The 21,397-nt window shown below is 48.6% G+C and overlaps 1 protein-coding gene across 5 annotated transcripts in view; it reads right to left on the bottom strand.

Moving 5' to 3' along the window:
- PASK (PAS domain containing serine/threonine kinase) overlaps positions 1–21,397 on the bottom strand; it is a 119,454-nt gene that overhangs the window by 54,891 nt on the left and 43,166 nt on the right. For all 5 annotated transcript variants that reach the window (XM_073581203.1, XM_073581201.1, XM_073581202.1 and 2 more), the window contains exons 11-13: positions 11,731–11,909; positions 9,016–9,183; positions 1,100–1,225 (exon numbers count right to left, since the gene is read on the bottom strand). In XM_073581203.1, the coding sequence (XP_073437304.1) occupies positions 1,100–1,225; positions 9,016–9,183; positions 11,731–11,909 (473 nt within the window). The remainder of the gene's footprint in view (positions 1–1,099; positions 1,226–9,015; positions 9,184–11,730; positions 11,910–21,397) is intronic.

Raw genomic sequence — 21,397 nt, 5'->3', positions numbered from 1 at the left:
CCAATGTTTTGCCAAGACCTCCCTGACAGGCGGCGGAAACCGCGTCACAGGACACTGAGCAGCGCTGCTGCCTTGTACGGCCATAAATGCGGTCACTGACCACCTATGCCTATCAGCATTAATAATAAGATTAACCTACTTGCAAATACCTTGTGAGATTTTCACATGTTCTCATATACTTAACCTAGTACACTGACGAAGGTCTACATTGACCGAAACGTTTGTATCTAGTGGCTACTGTATGTATTAAATTATTTTCACACACCTGCAATTCACGAGTGTGCCCAGTATTTGTTACAATGCTCCATAACTGACCGGTCATAAGAAGAGTCCTAATCCCAAAATGCCTTATTGGATCCTTATAACAAGCAAACATTAAAGGGATATTCTCATCTACAATATCCTAGTCCAATATGTAGTAGGTGTAATAATGATAATATTAGCAAATAACCCCAATTAGAAATGTAGAATAGTTCTTCTGATTCACTTTGTCACTCATCCCATGTGCAGGGCATTGCAGTAGCTTAGATATCCATGGTTAGGACCACTAACAAATCACTTTATGAGTGGTCATAACCATGGATATCTAAGGCTAATTTCACACTAGCGTTTTTTTTGCACTGCACTGCGTGCACAGTCCAAACGCATACAAAAAACGCATCAAACGTTTTGCATGCGTTTGCTTATTTTATGCGCATGCATTTTAACCAGTTTGTAGCCATACTGACTCCTAAAAACGCATGCGATTTTAAACGCTGACGTTCCCATAGACTGCAATGTGATTTTTTTGCCGTATTCCGTGCGCACGCGTTTTTTTGAGACAGGTCGGACGGACCAAAAATGCAACAGGTTGCGTCCGGCGCGCCTGGGCGCACACCACAAAAAACGCATGCGCACGAAAACGCATACGAACGCGTGCAAATGCTAGACCATGCGCCCCCATGTTAAAGATAGGGGATCAGGACACATGCACATGTACGCGCACGATGCGCTGCGCTAAAAAACGCTAGTGTGAGACCAGCCTAAGCTACTATTAATATTATATCTACTACATATTGGGATAGGATCTTGGAGACTGGACTACTCTTCTAATACTCACCATGATGATATTGGGGTGTTGTAATCTGGATAAAATAGCAATTTCTTGTGTAACTCTCCCAAGCTCAGGATCCTGAACCCAGCAATCATCCAGCACACGATCCTTACGGATAAACTTCACTACAACCTGTTGTAACAGAAAGACACTTTTGTAATTATATTATATAAGCTCAGCAGACAGGACGGGGTTCTGGGATCCCTAATTCAAGCAATGCCGTCCGCACACAAACCAGTCAATGCCTGCAACGCTGTCCAATAACTCCTTGAAATGTCACGCAATGTTCTCAGTGGAATACATACATAATGGATTTTAGAAGTCTACAGTTGTGGAGCGCACACTGTCTCTTCCTGGAATCCCGGCTACGTGCAGCGCACCATTTTCACTGTGTGTGTGTGTGTGTGTGTGTGTGTGGGGGGGGGGGGGGGGTCTCAACACGTTCTTCATCCATGTTCCAGAATGACAATGTCATGTCTGACCGATTCTTAGACTGTTTGCGATTTTTCTCTTACAACATAATGAAAGGTTACATGTTTCCTTAACCGCTTAAAGGGGTTGTTCGGCCATGGGCTACAAGTCTGTAGTTACTCTGTGTAACTGCAGACTTGTGAATCCTCACATAGTCCTGCGAGGATGCTCCAATGCCGCCACCAGAAATAAGGGGGATGTGTGACCGAAAGTATACGATTTGCATACATGTGGTGGCATGCGGACTAGACGTGAACAATTTCACTCAAAGCAAATGTATTGAGCGAGGCCAGGCAGGTCTAGTCGGAATGTGGCCGATATTATGCAAATCGCTTACTTGTGGTCACATGACCAACTGCTCCCAGCGCTGGCACCGTAGAATCATCACAGCACGTAGAGCATGCAATGTGAGGATTCACAAGTCTGCAGTCACATAGAGTGACTGCAGAGTTGTAGCCTGAGGCCGGACAACCCGTTCAACGATCCATGACAGATATATAAAACATGGAGTGTGTCAGGTTGTTGGGAGAAAGAGAAAAGAAAGCACTACCATAACATGCACACTACACCAATTTGTTTATTAATTGCTGTAGTGTGCATGTTATGGTAGTGCTTTCTTTTCTCTTTCTAGCATATATTTTTACTACCAATTTGCACCTCCCTCCATTTGCTACATCAATAGTGCGCCCTTCTTCTTATATATACACAGGTTGTTGGGAGAAGGCACAAGAGCTGAGCTCGTCCCACATAGGGCACATGCAGGAACCTGCCTTTAATCAGAACTATTGCTGATATTAACATCTTAAGTGCCACTGTTAATCACCAAAAAAACTGCGATACGGCCCTGGTGTTCGTCCGTTTGCCCAATGGCCATAACAGCTGGGTACCGGCTGAAGACTCCTGTTCCTGTCATGTTAATTCTCCTGTGATGTCCTTCAACAGGGGGAGCATCACAAGGGACTGTGATTTCTACTATATACAGCAATACAGGGCTATGGCTGTCTATAGTACAAGCCTTATGTATTGTGGGTTCAAGTCCCCTAAGGGAACTAAGTATTAAAGTAAAATATAAACTTTTAAAAATATTTAAAAACGGCATAAAAATGTAACTAAAGGTTGTAATGTTGCTTGCAAACAAAGAAATGTAACAAATAGAAAAACAAATATTTGATATCAGAATGTCCGTAAAAGTCTGATCTATCAAAATATAAAATTAATGAACCCAATCGGTAAACGCTGTAAAAAGGAAAAAGTATCAAAAACAACAAAGTTGCAATAAGAAGAGACCTAAATAGTATCAATAAAAACACCAGCTCGCCACACAAAGAACACAGGTTTTCACACTGGTCCATTGACATAAAAATAAAAAAGGCATGGGTTTTGAAAAATGGCGAGACAAACCAATTGTTTTTTTTTACAATGCTCAAAACTACAACCTGTACCGCAAAAAAGCAAGATCTTATATGTTGTTGGAAGAATAAAAAAGCAATTGTTATTTGAAAAAGGGAGGAAAAATTAGACCCACAAAAGCAAAAATTGGCAGCATTACTAGGGGTTAAAGATATTAATCATAAAATAGGGATTTTTGTGTACTCACCGTAAAATCCTTTTCTCCAAACCAATCATTGGGGGACACAGAGACAGTGGGTGTTATGCTGCTGGCCACCAGGAGGACACTAAGTAAACCAGAAAAAAAAGTTAGCTCCTCCCCTGCAGTATACATCCTCTCGCTGGCTGAGATTTCTCCAGTTCGGTGAAAAAAGCAGTAGGAGCATAAACAGTCAATAATAACCATAACTAAGTCAAAGCCTAAGAATGCTACAGTGAGCCAATAGGCTAAACAGGGTGGGTGCTGTGTCCCCCAATGATTGGCTCGGAGAAAAGGATTTTACGGTGAGTACACAAAAATCCCTAGTTCTCCTACGCCTTATTGGGGGACACAGACAGAGGGAAGTCCTAAAGCAGTCCCTGGGTGGGGAGCATACATCTGCTAATACCCCATGTACCACTGAGTCAACAGTGAAGTACTGCCGATTGCAGGCTGCATCCGCAGAGGCCTGAGAATTAATTAGGCAATGTTTGTAAAGGTATGCAGGCTGGATCAAGTCGCAGCCTTGTGGACAGGCCTGAGAATGAAATTGGCAATATTTTGTAAAAAGTATGCAGACTGGACAAAGTCGGAGCCTTGCAGACCTGCTCTGCCGAGGCCTGGTGCCGAATGGCCCAAGAGGCGTCCACTGACCAGGTAGAGTGCGCCTTAATCCCCAGTGGGACAGGTGCGTTCCTGATACAGTAGAACTACTGAATCGCCATGGGAATCCACCTGGCTAACGTTGCTTTGACACGGCTAGACCCTTCCTATGCCCCACTGGAAGCATGAACAGGGCATCTGACTTGTGGAAGGGAGCCGTCCGCGAGATGTACTGTCTCAGCGCCCTAACCACATCCAGGGTGTTGAGGGCCTTCTCAATGCGATGGACTGGCGCCGGACAAAAGGAAAGGCAAAACAATTTCCTCGTTGAGATGGAAAGAGGAGACGAAATTGGGCAGGAAGGATGGGGACGTCCTGAGAACTACTTTTTCCTGATGAAAAATTCAGGAACAGAGAACGGCAGGACAGAGCTGCCAATTCAAAAACTCGTCTGATTGACGTAATTGCCACTAGAAAAACCACCTTCCAAGAGAGGACGGACAGCGACACGTCCTGTGGCGGTTTGAAAGGAGCCTCCTGTAAGGCCCCCGAGAACTATGTTAAGGTCCCATGATTCTAATGGCCTTCTATAAGGAGGCGTCACATGGGAAATTCTCTGAATGAACGTCTTGACCTAAAGTTTGGTGGCAATTTTGTGTCGGAAAAGCACTGACAAGGGCAAAATTTGGCCCTTGAGCGAGCTAAGCAGGAGGCCTGATTTTAAACCAGATTGAAGGAATTCCAATATGGCCAGAATGGAAAAAACACCAGAGGTGATCGACCATGATCCTTGCACCACGAAAAGAAGGTTGTCCAGGTGCGGTGAAAGATACACATGGACACAGGCCTCCTAGCACTAATCATGGTGGAAATCATGTCGTGAGAGAACCCAGCCTGTGCTAAAATCCAGGATTCAACGGCCACGCCGTCAAAGACAGGGCCCCAGAGTTCTGGTGGTAAATCGGGCCCTGCGAGTGTAGATCCATGCAATCTGGAAGTCGCCAGGGGACGTCGGCAACTAGTTGTATTAGTTATGCATACCATGCTCGGCGTGGCCAATCAGGCGCGACAAGGATCACTGGTACCCCCTCCGCTCTGATCTTCTTAAAGACCCTCGGAAGCAAGGGAAGAGGAGGAAAGATTACGGGAGCCGGAACCGGTGCCATGGCAGAACTAGGGCGTCCACTCCGCACGGATAACGCGATCGGGAAATGAACCGAAGAACCTTGTTGTTTAGTCTTGAGGCCATGAGATCCACATCCGGAGTCCCCCAACGATGACAAATCTGTTGAAAGACTTCCGGATGAAGAGACCACTTCCCCGAGGCAATACCTTGGCGACTGAGAAAAAAACTGCCGGCCAATTTTCTACGCTCGGCCCAATGGAGGATTTGACTCGCTTTGTGCATGGCCATCCTGCTCCGGGTACCTCCCTGGCAGTTGATATACGCTACAGCCGTGGCGTTGTCGGATTGGATCCTGATGAGACCTGCGAGGAGGCAGTGGAAACTCCGTAGAGCTAATCTGATAGCTTGCATCTCCAAAATGTTGATGGGGAGGCTGACTCTCGGTTTGACAAATGACCCTGTGCCCTGTGGCGACGAAAGACCGCTCCACAGCCGAGGAGACTTCCGTCGGTGGTTACTACCAACCATCTTACTGGGAGAAAAGACATCCCTTGATTCAGGAAGGACCTCAGTGTCCACCACCTGAGGGATTGCCTGACCCGCAGGGACAGAGGGATCCAACGGTATAGGGAGAACGGGTACTTGTCCTAAGCTAACAGCAACGCGTGTTGTAAGGGACAGAGGTAGAACTGTGCAAATGGAACTGCTTCCATTGCTGACACCAACTTTCCTAGAACTCTCATGCCGAAACGAATGGAGTGAGAAAACAGTCGCGCTGCCTGTTGTAAGGCTTGGGTCTCTCCTGGAGGGAGAATGACCAACCCGCGGGAAGTGTCCAAGATCATCCCTAAAAGGGAAATCTGCTGAGCCGGTTTTGGGAAAGACTTTTCAAAGTTTATCTTCCACCCCAGGCGAGAAAGTGTATTTATTGTTATCCATGGATTCCTCGCAGGCTGGAAGGGATGGACCCTTGATGAGAAGGTCGTCCGGATACGGTAACACCACCACTCCTCGAGAGTGGAGAATGACCATGACAGCCGCCATGACCTTGGTAAAGACCCTGGGGGCGGTGGTGAGTCCGAAGGGCAAGACAACGAACTGACAGTGTGCCTTGTGAATTGCAAAACGCAGGAACTGCTGGAGGAACGGGCAGATCGGAATGTGAAGGTAAGCGTCCTTGATGTCGATGGATGCTAGGAACTCTCCTTTTTCCATGGAAGCGACAACTGATCGGAGAAATTCCATTCGGAATCGCCGTACCCTGACAAACTGATTTAACAGTTAGAGATCCAGAATGGGTCACATCATCCCGTCCTTTTTTGGAAACACAAAAAGGTTTGAATATAATCCTCTGAACCTTTCATGATGAGGGACCGGAATGATGACTCCGACCCTTAACAGAGCCTGAACAGACCGAAGGAAGGCTCGTCTTTCTCTTCGGGGGGGTTGGAAAAACCGAGTTGGAGAGGGAGAAGAAAATTCTAACTTGTATCCAGAGGACACCAGCTCCCTGACCCACTTGTCGTCATTGGGTAGATCTATGAGATCTGGTTCCCCTAGATCCAGAAGCCCTAGGCCTGGGTTTCCAAGAGCGGTTAGGTCTGTATGAGACCTGGGAGCCTGTGTCTCCACGCGGGGACCGACCTGATCTGGAAGAGAAGGTAGAAGAGGACCAACCGGAATTGTTGCGAGAAGATCGAAAACTCGTCGGCTGTTGATTGCGAAACGGCCGAACAGCCCCTATTGTTGAGGAAGGAATTTAGTTTTTCCCCCGGTAGTATCAGAAATGAGTTGGTCCAGTTTCTCTCCAAAACAATGACCCGTTTGAAAGGGGAGAGAAGACAACGATCTTTTAGGTGTGGCATCCGCCCGCCAGCCACGGAGCCATAGGGCTTTTCTAATGGAGATCACATTAGGGGCAGTTTGAGCCGCGCAATTGGCGGCATCAAAAGAAGCATCTACTACAAAGTCAGCTGTGTGAACTATCTGCCTGGCGACAGTGGTTGCCTCCGGAGGAAGATTGGTGCCTTGGAAGAAAGTGATCAGAACTTCTGCCCAAACATCCATTGCCTTAGTGACCCAAAATGCAGCGAAAGATGGAAAAAACTCTGCTCCTGAAGCTTCAAAAAACTGAACGGGCAAGGTAGACAATTAGACAATCGGAGGGGTTTCTGACTGAGGAACCCTCAGAAACAGATAGGAGCGTTTTAGAAGCAAGACGCGATACAGGAGGGTCCACCGGAGGGGACTGTAACCGATCGTACACTAGGTCTGGATGAAAAGGGTATTTAGCCCGAGTAGACTTTTGCCCTATGAACCGCTCATGTGGCCGATCCCTATGTTTCAGGACGGCTGGTAAATAACGTGCGCATCCACTAGGTTTTCTTAAATGAACTAGGGTGTGCTGGAGCGGGAATATATTCCTCATTCAACCTCAGAATCCTGTTGACTGATTCTATAAAAGAATCAAGCGACTCTTGATCAGTTGGGGGATTCTGAGCGGCTGATGTGTCAGATTCGAATTCAGAGCCGTGCTCGCTGTGAACCTCAGGAGAGGGCGAGCGAGAGACAGGGGTCGCCGATGCTGAGGCGCTGACTGTCCCTTGGACGAGTATGGCCCCTGCTGGGGGATGGTTCCTGGCCGACGCCAGAGACCTCCTCGGGAGGTAAGGACGCTGTCTGCCTGGATCAGAGACTCCACCGACCGTGACAGGGATGCAGCCCACTCAGGGTTATTAAACGCAGGAGGCCCGTCAGCAGCGGTGGCGAGGGACATTGGAGCGCAGGTCAGGGCGCAGTGCAGGTCGCAGTCCGAGCATAACGGATTAATCTGTGCACTGGGTAAGGCAGACTTGCAGGTGGTACACACGGTAAAAAACGCAGTGTGCTTTTTAACAGCCCGTTTAGCCTCCTTAGATTGATGCATAGCGCTCCTGAAAGGGTTAACGGCAGAGTCTGTCTGCAACTGCAGGGAATGTGCCGTGAAGGGGTTAAGCTTTAATCTGAGGGCAGATGCAGCTTACCTGGTCCTGTGCTGGGTCCCCCCGGGAGGAAAAAAAAAGGTGGCCTTGTGGTGTCACCCGGTATCCGGCTGTCCAGAGCAGGCATAGCGCTCATGAAAGGGTTTCCGGCCCAGTAGGCCGGAAACTAAATTTTTGGCCTACCCGCGGTAGGCGCTGGGGGCGGAGAGGGCCGTGCTAATGGGCGGCGCCATTCAAATTGCGGCCTAGCAGGCCGGAAAAGCCGGGGACTAAATTTTTGGCCTTCCCGAGCGCAGAGCGGGGTGGGGGGGGAAGCCGCGATGGAGCGCCGGTGCACTGCCGCTGACATTAGGTCAGCGTTGCTCCCGGGGGGGCAGGACCCGACCCCATACCTCCACTCCTGTGCTCAGGCAGGCCGTCACTGTCCGGGGTCTTCTTGTCTCATCCTCCGGGCGATATAGCAGAGCTGGAAGAGGTCTTAAAGGGGTATGCTCAATCGATCCACCCTGTGGTAGGGGGATGGAGAGCTCTGGGGCTGATTTAGGGCATCCGAAAAAGCGCTGCTCAAGTCCTTCTCCATGCACTCCGATGCTATGTCCTGTTGCGCTTTCCCTCGTATCCGTGGAGTACCGACCATAAGGGAACCATCGTCAGAGGAATCAGCCCCATTCGTCGCAGGAAAGTGTACGGGGAGGTATACTCCGCGTGCTTGCATGTTGTTGGTTCGGGGGAGAGCGGGCCGTAGAAAGGAACCGTCGCCCCCTTCAATCCATTAATTAAAAAATAAAAATTTACAGAAAATTCAAAAATGAAATAAAAACGATGGGGTCTGAAACAAGACCCATGTGACTCCTACAGACACTAAGCAAAGAACTGGAGAAATCTCAGCCAGCGAGAGGGTGTATACTGCAGGGGAGGAGACAACTTTTTTCTGGTTTACTTAGTGTCCTCCTAGTGGCCAGCAGCATAACACCCACTGCCTCCGTGTACCCCAATGATGCGTAGGAGAAATCGCATCAACATGAAGGAAAGCAAGGATTAATGGGTAATGGAAACGGTGGACCAAGTCACAAATCAAAATGGTTCATAAAGCTCTAAAATGAAAATAACAGTGAGTTTACACTAGGGAGAACGACTGCATGGAGACAATCACCTCCTTTGCGTCTTTCTGGTGTTTTGCAGACCAAACAAAGCCGAAGGCTCCTTTACCGAGAGGGAACAGTGTCTCATATTGCTCCTCGTACTGACCGTCACAGGCACCGAGCGTCTGGAGATCTTGGATTTCTGTGCAGTGTCCGGCTTCAGCATTGCTGCGGATCAGCTGCAATGAGAAACAGTAAAATGTTCTGACTATACAAGCAAAAGAGAACCTGTCTTCATCTAAAGGATAAACATCCACTGACTGATATTTAGATATATGGTGGCATGTAAACGTTTGGGCACCCCTGGTCAAAATTACTGTTATTGTGACCAGTTAAGAAAGTTAAAGGTGAAATGATCTCTTAAAATGGCTAAAGGTAAAGATGACACATATATATAGTCAAATTTTTACATTTTAAAAATGTACAAAAAGGAAAATAGGCTGATGCAAAAGTTTGGGCACCCTTGGAGATTTGTGTGCTCAGATAACTTTGACCAAGGTTTCAGACCTTAATTAGCCTTGGGTTATGGCTTGTTCAGTAATCATTGTTAGGAACGGCTAGGTGATGCAAGTTTCCCAGCTTTATAAAAACCCAGCCTCCTCTAACCTAAACAGCAGCCAAAAGACCTTCAGAAAGATTTTGCAGACTCTGGAATTGTTGTACATTGTTCTAGTGTTCAGAGAAACAGAAATATGGCCTTCATGGAAGAGTCATCAGAAGAAAAACTCTCCTGCATTCTTACCATAAAATACAGAGTCAAGATTATGCAAAAGTACATCAAAACAAGCCTGATACATTTTGGAAATGAGTCCTGTGAACCGATGGGGTTAAAACAGAACTCTTTGGTCACAATGATCAGAGGTATGTGTGGAGAAAAAAGGACACAGAATTTCAGGAAAAGAACATCTCGCCGACCATTAAGCATGGGGGTGGATGAATCAAGCTTTGGGGTTGTGTTGCAGCCAATGGCACGTGGAACATTTCAAGGGTAGAGGGAAGAATGGATTCAGTGAAATTTCAACAAGTTCTTGATGCAAACATAACACATCTGTAAAAATCTGAAGTTGAAAACAGGATAGCTTCTACAAATTAGTAATGTTCCTAAAAACAAGTCAAAATCCAGAATAGACTACCTCAAAAGAACCAAGCTGAAGGTTTTACAATGGCCCTCACAGTCCCCTGATCTGATCATCATTGAAAATCTGTGGCTAGACCTCACAACAGCAGTGCATGCAAGACGACCAAGGAATCTCACAGAACTGGAAGAATTTTCCAAGGAAGAATGGATGAAAATCACTCAAACAAGAATTAAAAGACTTTTGGCTGGCTACAAAAAACGTTTACAAGTTGTGATACTTGCAAAATGGAGTGCGACTAGGTACTATCTCAAACTTTTGCATTTGCCCAGTTTCCTTTTTGTAATTTTTAAAATGTAAAAGATGAAAATACTTTTATATTTTTGGCCTAAAATACAAAGGAAATGTGTCATCTTTAGCTTTAGGCCTTTCAGAGATCATTTCATCTTCAACTTGCTTAACTGGTCACAAAAACAGTAATCTTGACCAGGGGTGCCCAAACTTTTCCATGCCACTGTATATGTATATGGAGTGAGCTGCCTTATACAGGACTGCAGCAGTATATTATAATGGCCATATGTCATTGCACCCCTTCCCATCCAATGAGGACATGACTCTGCTGAACCGGTCGACGCAACAGCAAAGCTTAAAGCTATGAAAATTAGTAAATGTCAGCCTACTGTGTGCTCTCTAGGTCATCAGTAAGTTAGTTCAGAACGACGCCTTTAAGTTACCGTATTCCATAATTTAAAAAAAAAAAAAAGCATTAACATAGATAAATATCTGTACCTGCTGTGTATATTTTTATGAAGATACAGTGTCACCAAAAAAAAAAATATTTCCATGTAAAATCTGCGTCATGATTTCACTTCTTAAAATGTGACACAATGGGAGAGGTAATGAAAAACTGTCTAAGAGCAAAACTGACCTAAGTAAAATAAAAAACTAATTAATACAAATTAATGACTAAATAAGAATTGCAATGAAATACCCACAATAAAATCCTTGAATGTTAAGATTTTGTTGCTTCATTGATCTTAGAAAGATTTTTTTTTTGTCGGCACTGTATACACTTACAAAATGTTTTGCAACCAAATATGCACAAGAAGGAACCACATGTGAACAGTTGTCATAAACTACATAAACGGCAATAGTATATACTGTAGTGGTGACATGAAGATGTTGTCTCACCACTCGCTGTCACAGCCAAAGCATTACCCCAGTCACCAAACATGTGCAGGATAGTAGTGATGAGTGAGTATACTCGTTGCTCAGGTTTTCCTGAGCATGCTCGGGTGTTCTCCGAGTATTTTGGCGTGCTCGGAGATTTAGTTTTCGTCGTCTCAGCTGCATGATTTGTGACAGCTAGACAGCCTGAGTACATGTGAGGATTGCCTGTTCGGGAATCATGCAGCTACTTTTTGACAAAAACAATCTCCGAGCACGCCAAAATAATCGGAGAACACCCGAGCATGCTCAGGAAAACCCGAGCAACGAGTATACTCATTCATCACTACTGCAGGATGCTCGGCTGTGGTGGTAACGCTGCACAGGATTACTACTACACTAGTCACTTGGTTGGCATAGATGCGTGAATCATTGCAGACCTTGTCTTAGTCTGTAGATGGTTTCCTAAGTGTTGGCACCCACCTCTCCAAGACTGCGCTCAGATTGCTCCAGAAGGGACTGCGATGAACTAGCCAAACTGGAAAGCAGAAGCCGAGTTCTGGCAATGGCTTCTCTCTGTCCCTGCATCATATCTTTACAAACCCAAACATTGAATAATGGAAAGCCAGAGCAGCACGCAGCATGCACATCCAACTGAATATCTGCAGGTCACCAAAAAAAGAAAAGAAATTAAATAGGCATCATGTCTATTTTTTTTTTTCCATTTGACTTTTTAAAAATAATGCTGGAAAGTGAACCCTGGCCGGTTTCACATTAGCGCTTTTTAAGCGCACACACGGCCGGGGGTAGCTCCGCCCCCGAGCCGGCTCTCTGCCCGGCGTGCCCGCCCCTTGCTTGTAGCGCCGCCTCCTAGCGCACAGCGGCGCCTGCGATCGGCGCACCCTATCTTTAGCATAGGGTGCGCAGATCGTGCGCAGGCCGTGCGCTAGTTGCGCTTTGACCTCCGCTGCGCACTTTTGACGGTGCGCCATGCGCGCCAAAATCCGAAAAGTTTGATTTTGGCGCGCATGGCGCACCGTCAAAAGTGCGCAGCGCAGGTCAAAGCGCAACTAGCGCACGGCCTGCGCACGATCTGCGCACCCTATGCTAAAGATAGGGTGCGCCGATCGCAGGCGCCGCTGTGCGCTAGGAGGCGGCGCTACAAGCAAGGGGCGGGCACGCCGGGCAGAGAGCCGGCTCGGGGGCGGAGCTACCCCCGGCCGTGCGTGCGCTTAAAAAGCGCTAATGTGAAACCGGCCTAAGGCTGCGAACATCAGTAGAACATCTGTTCTCCAGCGATGGCTGATCAGTCGTACGTCGGATCCCACTGACTTACAACTGGGTCAATCAGGACTCTAGCATGTCTACGCCGAAGAACAGAGCTGGAGGCTTTTCTATTATTGCTGTTGTAAACTCAGACATCCCGACAAAAAGAACAAAAGCTGAACAGGGATTTTGATTTTTAAAGGGAATCTTTCATCACTGCAGCTTTTGTTGTGTAATCTGAGAGCAGCATGATGTAGGGGCAGAGAGCCTGACTCCAGCTATGTGTTACTTACTAGGCTAGGTGTTGCTCTTTCGATACAATATTACAGTACAATACAGTATTTTATCAGCAGGAGAGGATCACTACAAGACTAGGTGTCTCCTGCCTCCTCCCACCACTGATTAGCAGATTTCTGTCAATATACAGTATACACAGAAAGCTGACAGTAGTGTGGGCGGGGTTATACAGGGCTCAGCATTCCGAGCACTGCTAGATCTGCAGCACAGAAACTGTGATTGTATCAAAGTGACAGCATGCAGACCAGCAAGTGACACATTGAAATCAGCCTTTCTGCCCTTACATAATGGTGCTCTCAGATTAAAAAGAATCAGGTTTTGCTGTGTAAGGTGGAAGCCATAAAGCAACTTTACATTATAGGACGGCTCTGAATAATCAAAGCTTTTATTCAAAATTTCTGGCATAAAGAGTTGCAATATTTTTGTGCTATGCAAGGCTGAGCAAAAAAATATCAAGACCCTGGTGAAAGATTTGTGGCGAGCTGGATGCCACTTCACGCCTAACCTAATTCAGAGGCGCGAGTTTCTTAATCAGGCGCCTTGCACTCAACCCCAATCACCTCCTCAAGATCAGCGTGGAAAAAATATTTATTGTATTTACTATGAAATCCCTGTTTTGTAGCTTTCATTGGTGGACACAGGAAACCATGGCGTATGCTGCTGCCACCAAGAGGCTGGCACTAAGTATTACAACACAAAGAAAAACAAATGTTGGCTCCTCCTCAGCAGGTTACACCCGCCTACTGGCAACCAAGCTACTCAGAAAAAGAAAGAGGGATGTATACGGCACATTGACCAGTAGCTTAAAATCAAAAAAACTTTATTGAAGTGTCAAGCCATATTAAAAATTTGTTAAAAAAAAAAAAAAACACCTGACGCTTTTCAGGCGCAATAGTAGCGCCATTAGTCATGGGTTATAGAGAGAAGGCAAGGTATACACTTATATACACAAGAAAAAAAAGGAGATTTTTGTGCACTCACCGTAAAATCTCTTTCTCTTAGCCTCTAATTGGGGGACACAGAACCATGGGTGTTATGCTGCTGTCCACTAGGAGGCGACACTATGCATAATCTGAAAAAGAATAACTTTGGCTCCTCCTCTGCAGTATACACCCCTGGACGGCGTCAGCCTTCTCCAGTTTTGTGCAAAAGCATTAGGAGGAACATAACAGAAATAACATAACCATGCCTGTAAGAAGGCTACTATGTACGAGCTCAAAGAACAATATGAGAACTCAACCGTAACAATGGCCCGTAGGGGCAACAGGGTGGGCGCTGTGTCCCCCAATTAGAGGCTAAGAGATTTAACGGTGAGCACATAAAAATCTCCTTTACTCTGTCGCCTCATTGGGGGACACAGAACCATGGGACGTCCCAAAGCAGTCCCTGGGTGGGAAGCAATGGACGAATATTGTGCTAGCAGGCCCCTAAACCTGGGGCACTGCCGCCTGCAGAACCAGTCTACCCAGGCTCGCATCCGCTGAGGACTGGGTATGAACACTGTTTCGTAAACATGTGCAGGCTAGTCCAAGTGGCCGCTTTACACACTTGTGCCAAAGCCTGGTGCCGAACGGCCCAGGAGGCCCCTACTGCCCGTGTAGAGTGAGCCGTGATACCGGCCGGAAGAGGCGAATTGTTAAGTCGGTAAGCCTCTTGTATGGTGGACTTGATCCACCTGGCAAGGGTAGCTTTGGAAGTCGGCAGACCTTTGCGAACGTCTTCCGGAAGAAGGAAAAGGGAATCAGACTTCCGGAAGGGTGCAGTCCTAGACACGTATATACGCAATGCCCTGACGAGGTCAAGCGTATGCAGAGCCTTCTCCACTCTATGAACCGGAACCAGGCAAAGGGATGGCAGTGAAATTTCTTCATTGAGGTGGAAGGTGGACACAACCTTCGGAACGAAGGATGGTACTGTACGGAGAACCACCTTGTCCTGGTGAAAAGCTAGGAAAGGCCGTCTGCAGGAGAGTGCAGACAATTCAAACACACTGCGCAGTGAGGTGGTTGCCACCAGAAAAACCACTTTCTGTGACAGAATGCGGAGTGGGACTTCTTTAAGGGGTTCGAAAGGTGGTGCCTGCAACGCTGTCAGGACCAGGTTGAGGTCCCACGTTTCCAGTGGGCGTCTGTAGGGGGGAATCAATCGGGAAACTCCCTGGAGAAAAGTCCTTACTTGCGGCTTGTTAGCAATACGCCTTTGGAAAAGCACTGAAAGCGCTGACACCTGGCTCTTAAGCGAGCATAGGGATAGCCTGGCGTCCAGGCCCGATTGAAGAAAACCAAGTACCTTCGGGAGGGAATAAGGGAGTGGGACATGTCCACGAGATTCGCACCAGGTAAAGAAAGCTCTCCAGGTACGATAATAAATCTTGGCAGAGGCTGGCTTTCTTGCCCTGATCATGGTTGTAATGACGTCTGGTGAGAGCCCTGCTTGGGTTAGAACCCAGGTTTTAAGGGCCACGCCGTCAAATTGAGAGCCCCTGAGTTCTGATGGTAGAACGGACCTTGTGACAGAAGGTCGTGATGGTTGGGGAGACGCCAAGGAGCGTCTGCTGTAAGTTGCACGACGTCGGCGTACCATGTACGTCTGGGCCAGTCCGGCACGATCAGGATGGTTGGAACTCCCTCTTGTTTGATCTTCCTCACGACTTGGGAGATCAGGGGGAGGGGTGGAAGAATGTACAGAAGCTGGAAGTGGGTCCAGTCCTGCACTAGGGCATCCGCTCCGAGCGACCGCGGGTCGCGTGTCCTGGCCATTGAAATGGGATGCCATTAGGTTCATGTCCGGGGTCCCCCAGCGATGGCAGATCTGGTGAAAAATTTCGGGATGAAGAGACCACTCCCCCGCATCCATTCCTTGTCTGCTGAGGAAGTCGGCTTCCCAGCTGTCGACCCCGGAATGTGGACCGCTGAGAGTACCGACCTCGTCTCTTCCGCCCAGTGGAGGATATGTGCCACTTCTCTCATCGCCTGGGCACTGCGGGTCCCGCCTTGGTGATTCACATATGCCACCGCCGTGGCATTGTCCGACTGTATCCTTATGTGAGGCTGCCAGCAAGCTATGAAAGGCTCTCAGTGCCAGGAAGATGGCCCGAATTTCTAGAATATTGATGGGCAAGGTCGCTTCCGCTGGTGACCACTTGCCTTATGCCCTGTGATGTAGATGCACCGCACCCCAACCTGTCAGGCTTGCATAGGTGGTTAGGACCTTCCAGTGACCTGAGAGAAAGGATTTTCCCCTTGCAAGCGAAGTTGGCTTGAGCCACCAGTGTAGGGACCTCCTGGTTGATGATGTCAACCGGAATTCTCTGTCGAGGGAGAAGGGATTCCTGTCCCAAGACTTGAGGATGGCAAGTTGAAGAGGCCTGAGGAGAAACTGGGCAAATGGTACCGCCTCCATTGCTGCTGCCATCCTGCCGTGGACACTCATGGCAAACCAAAGGGATCGGGGAGGATTGCGGAGGAGTATGCGAACTCCCAGATGGAGAGCCAGTGTCTTGTCCATGGGGAGGAGCACCAGACCCCTGGAAGTGTTGAATAGCATCCCCAGGAAGGTCAGGGCCTGACTCGGGGTAGTCGATGACTTTTGTAGGTTGACTAACCAGCCCAGGCAACTCAGTGTCGATTGTAATTGAGACACTGTCCTCGCAGTCCTTGAAGGTGGAAGCCTTGATGAGAAGGTCGTCCAGGTATGGAACGACTACAATGCCTCTGGAGTGTAGAACGTCCATGGTAGCTGCCATGACCTTGGTAAACGTTCTTGGAGCCATGGCAAGTCCGATCGGGAGAGTCACGAACTGGTAGTGGTCCTGGTTGATCACGAACCTGAGAAACCGTTGATGGTCGAAAGCAATTGGTATGTGCAGGTATGCGTCTTGTATATCTATGGAGGCGAGATATTCTCCCTGCTCCATGGACGCAATGATGGACCGAAGGGACTCTATGCGAAAATGACGGACCCGTACATATTTGTTGAGCTGTTTCAGGTCTAGTATGGGCCGGACGCTGTCTCCTTTCTTGGGGACTACGAATAGATTGGAGTAGAACCCTCGGAAGCGTTCGATCACGGGAACCGTTACTACGACTCCTGCTTGAAGGAGAGAGGAGACCGCTTGGTGGAAGGTACGAGCCTTGTCTGGTGGTTTTGGTGGAACAGAGGGGAAGAACCGGTTCGGTGGACTGGAAGTGAACTCTATCTTGTATCTGGAAGACACTATTTCCCTGACCCACCTGTCTTCTGTAATAGGCAGCCAGACTTGCTGAAAGAGTAGAAGTCACCCGCCTACTGGTGGGGTGTCTTCCGGAGTTCGTGAGTCATGATGAAGAGAAGTTCTGAGGTTTTCCTCCCTTGGGTTTCGCTTGGCCTGCTTTCGACTGTCAGGTCCTGTCCGGCCTCTGTGCCGCCCGTGGGTTGTCCCTGCGTGGAGAGCGGTTATGATTTTGTGCTGGGCGCGAGACAGACCAGCCCGATGAATTCCGAAAGGATCGGAATCGTGTTTGGTTACGCCGTTTAAACGTGCGTTTAGGTTTCAGCTGAGGGAGAGAGGTACTCTTGCCCCCAGTGGCGTCGGATATCATTGTGTCCCACTTTTCACCAAAAAGCCGTCCATTAAGGTACGGGAGATGCGTGAGGGACTTCTTTGAGGCCGCATCCGCTTTCCATTCCCGCAGCCAGAGGATACGCCGGATCGTGATGGCGTTTGCTGCTATCCCCGCTACACCGCATGTAATCTGCTACCACTGCTATTTGAACCGCTTGGTCCAAAAGCCCGGGATTTGAAGCTTGAAGACCATCTTGCAATGCTTTGGCCCAAGCCAGAAAGGCCTTGGCCGCCCAAACTGAAGCGAACGCGGGGGCGAGGGAGGCCCCTGCCGCTTCGAAAACTGAACGAGCCATGAGTTCTACCTGCCGGTCTGCTGTGTCCCTGAGGGTTGAGCTATCTGGCAGTGAGAGTAGGGTCTGCGCTGATGGCCTAGAGACTGGGGGGTACACTTCGGGTGGGTCTGTCCACCCCTTGGTGTCCTTCTGTGGGAAGGGGTACCTTGCTTCCAAATATTTGCGATTGGCAAATTTCTTCTCAGGCTGCGAGAACTGCTTAGTAAGTATCGTCTGAAACTTCGGGTGATTAGGGAAGACCTTAGGTGGTTTCAGGACACTTTCAAAGCAAATTTTGTGTTCTGGGGCTTCCGGGGTTGGATCAAAAATTTCCAGCACCCGATGGATGGGATGGAAGAGACTATGTCCTCAACTAGCACTGTAGTGCTAAGGGGACAAGGTACCGCAGACCTCTCCGTTTTCTTGTCTGAGTTGGAGTCACAGATGCCTTCCGAATCCTGCGTGTCACTAAGGCGATCCCTGATGGGCGAACTGGGGTGGAGGTCTGCTGTGGTCGGAGATCGCTGTGGGGGATCTGCGTTGTCTGTCTCTGGTAGGGGACGGTCTAGGTGACCTGGAATCACGGTGTCTCTCCCTGGAGGGGGATGACCGTGTGCTATGGGATGACGCAGATGACCGCAACCTGTGGGTTCGCTTACGTCTGTGAGTGTGGGAAACGACATGTTCCCGAGACAAGCTATCCTTTTGCTGGGTAACGTTCATAGCAGAGACATGACCCTGCAGAACCTGCGGCAGCATGGAGGTTAGATTATCTATGGACTGTGTCATAGACTGCGACATCTGAGTAGCCCATTCCGGCGTGGTAGCCGACGCTGAAGCATTAGTAGGGGCTTCCTGGGGTTCTGACCCAGTGTTTTGGATGCAATCCCGGCAATGCGGGTACGTGCTACCACTGGGGAGAGTGGTTTTGCAGGCTGTGCAGAATGCATAAAAACAGTCCTGCCTGGTTCTCTTTCTTGAGCCTGGCATAGTGCACAGAGGCTGGCTATCAGGGACCCTACAGGGGTGGCTATGCAGAGGAAACCCACAGAGCCTTATAGATAATATAGATTCACAGCTTGAGTAAATAGAACCCAGCTGTGATCTTACCCCACCAGTTTGCCCCTAGGTCCAGCGTCGACAAATCACAGTCCTGTGCCCCCCAGAGACTGCTGATGTTGCTGTGGGCGTCCTATCAGAGATGGCTTGCGGCAAAGATGGCTACCGGGACGCTGAGGAGGAGAAGGGGGCGGAGAGCTGAAAAGGGTGCGCAGGGCTATGTTAAAACACGCCCTTTCTGCCTCGATCCGCCCCTTCTATGACACTAGAGAGTGTCATATTCGTCATCCAGGGGGCGGGCCGAAGCCGCGGTCTAGATTAGAGGCCTGATGCCCAGGAGGGCTCCAGTGCAGCGTGGATGTCCGGGAGGGGGTCAGATCTGAACCAGACCCCCCCCGGATTGAGAGACAGTAGCGGTGGGGCCAGCAGCGATAGCGGTGTCCGTATGGGGTCCCCCTGAGGCGCTATGGAGCCGGTGCTGCCGCAGAGACGTGGCGCAGGCAGCCCTGTCTCTGTATGTGCCATGTCTGCCTGCACTCTCCCCCGGCCCCAACAGGAGCCCGCAGCGGGGTTGGGGTCCCCGGCTGTTTAAGCTGCAGAATCCTGCCTTATATAGACCCTACCTGAGGCGTCTCAACTTAACGCCCCCAGAGGGGGATTAAGGAGGGTGTGTCTGTCACCATCAGGGGTCTTCATCCTCGCCTCGACCTCAACCCAGACTCCAAAGGGGTTGGGGAAGGAGGGGGGTCTCGACTTCGAACCAGTACCCGAGGGACTGGGGAAGGAGCGACATGGGGAATAACCATCTCCACTTCAACTGGGCATCCCATAATAGGGGGCCAAGGAGGGAGCCATGCCGGAAGTCTCGCTGGAGACCCACTTTTCTTCATCTGTGATCCGTCGAGAGAAAAAAAAAAAAACGGAGTAAAGAATAAAAAATCTTCAGGTGTGCCTCCTTGCGACACTAAGCAAAAACTGGAGAAGGCTGACGCCGTCCAGGGGTGTATACTGCAGAGGAGGAGCCAAAGTTAATCTTTTTCAGATTAAGCATAGTGTCGCCTCCTAGTGGACAGCAGCATAACACCCATGGTTCTGTGTCCCCCAATGAGGCGACAGAGTAAACAATAGGAAACCAGCAAGGTAAGAAAAGAAAATAATTCTTCCATGGTGGGAAGAATTATTTATTTTTACCAATTGCAATCCTTTCTATGATTCTATTTCTCTGAAAAAATAGACATGGCTGAGATCTGGCCTTTGAGGGACCAGAGGGTTAAACCAAACTGAAGATTCAACTGCAGGAAGGTGAGGAGAAACAGGACAGAAAAAGCCAAAAGGGGTGATCTCAAAAGATTTGCATCAGCAGAAGAAGGCTTTAAAAAAAAAAAGGACATGGGAAGAACCCAAGAGGGACTATGTCGGGCTAGCGAGGAGTGACTGCAGCAGAGGATGTGGGCCAGGAGTTAGCACTACACAGTGGGATATTGGATTAAGATCTACTCTTCTGCTGTCCTTTAGAGACTTGATCCAGTAGTCCAGGTCTTGACCTTGGTCTTCACACCATGCAACGCACCAGGCTGGGGGGGGCAGGCAGGAGACCAAGTGCAAGGACCGTTCGCAAAAGTATTTGAATGCCAACAGCGTTAGGAGAAGACAAGGTCCTGCCATTCAGATGTGAGAGTATACCGCATGACCCCTGGAAAACTGCACGCTCCATCTTTTTGGTCAAGACCACACACAGGTCATTCCCCTATATTTAAATATCTAAAGGAAAAAACAGGAACAAAATAGTAAACTACACTATTGGCAGAAACTGGTCTTGAGACTTCGGACCCATGTGTGCCTCCATCGTGACACTTAAGCTAATCAAAATAGCTTAATGCCAGTAGGCGAGTGCAGCCAGCTGAGGTGGAGCCAACATTTTTCTTTAGGTTGTAATTCTTAAGGCCCCTTTACATTTAGCGATGCACCAGCGATCCCGACCATGATACGACCCGGTCAGGATCACTGGTGCATCGCTAAATGGTCGCTAGTGAGCTGCCACACAGGCAGATCTCACCAGCGATGTAGCGATGCTCGGCGGTCGTACTTACCTTTCAGACAAAGCGATGACCGCAGTCTTCCGCCCGCGTCCATAGCTCGTTCGTCGGCGCCAGCAGGAAGCCGACGACGAGAAATGTACGTGGACGATCTCGCGCAATCAGCGATAGCCAGTCGGAGGTAAGTATCACACGTAGCGATATCGCTGCTGCATCACAAAATCGGTGACGCTTTAGTGATATCACTATGTGTAAAGCCCCCTTTAGTGTCAGCCTTTTGGTGTAGCGTACATCCGTGGTTCCCTATGTCCACAAATGTAGCGTCTGAGAAATACAGCTTTGCATGGCGACTATTCAAATAACCGGCCAACCATGCAATTCCTAACAGAATCTGGTCTGTAATATCAAGTTTAGCTCTTACATAGCAACTGTAATTTTTTTAGGGTAGTTTTGAAAAAGACAGCAGAACTCTAATTTACATCTACAGACAACAACACTATTCTTCCTCTCAAACAGTCTTGATACAAGAGGTCAAATACACCAACAATAGCTATGCACTCTAATAAGGGTGCACTTAGGCTGTGTGCCCACGTTGCATTTTTTAAGTGTTTCCG

The sequence above is a fragment of the Dendrobates tinctorius genome, unplaced genomic scaffold, assembly GCF_039654945.1.
Source record: "Dendrobates tinctorius isolate UK_male_01 unplaced genomic scaffold, ASM3965494v1 ptg000069l, whole genome shotgun sequence".
Lineage (NCBI taxonomy): Eukaryota > Metazoa > Chordata > Amphibia > Anura > Dendrobatidae > Dendrobates > Dendrobates tinctorius.
Note: the sequence above shows the minus strand (reverse complement) of the source record. Positions and strands in the feature narration are given on the sequence as shown.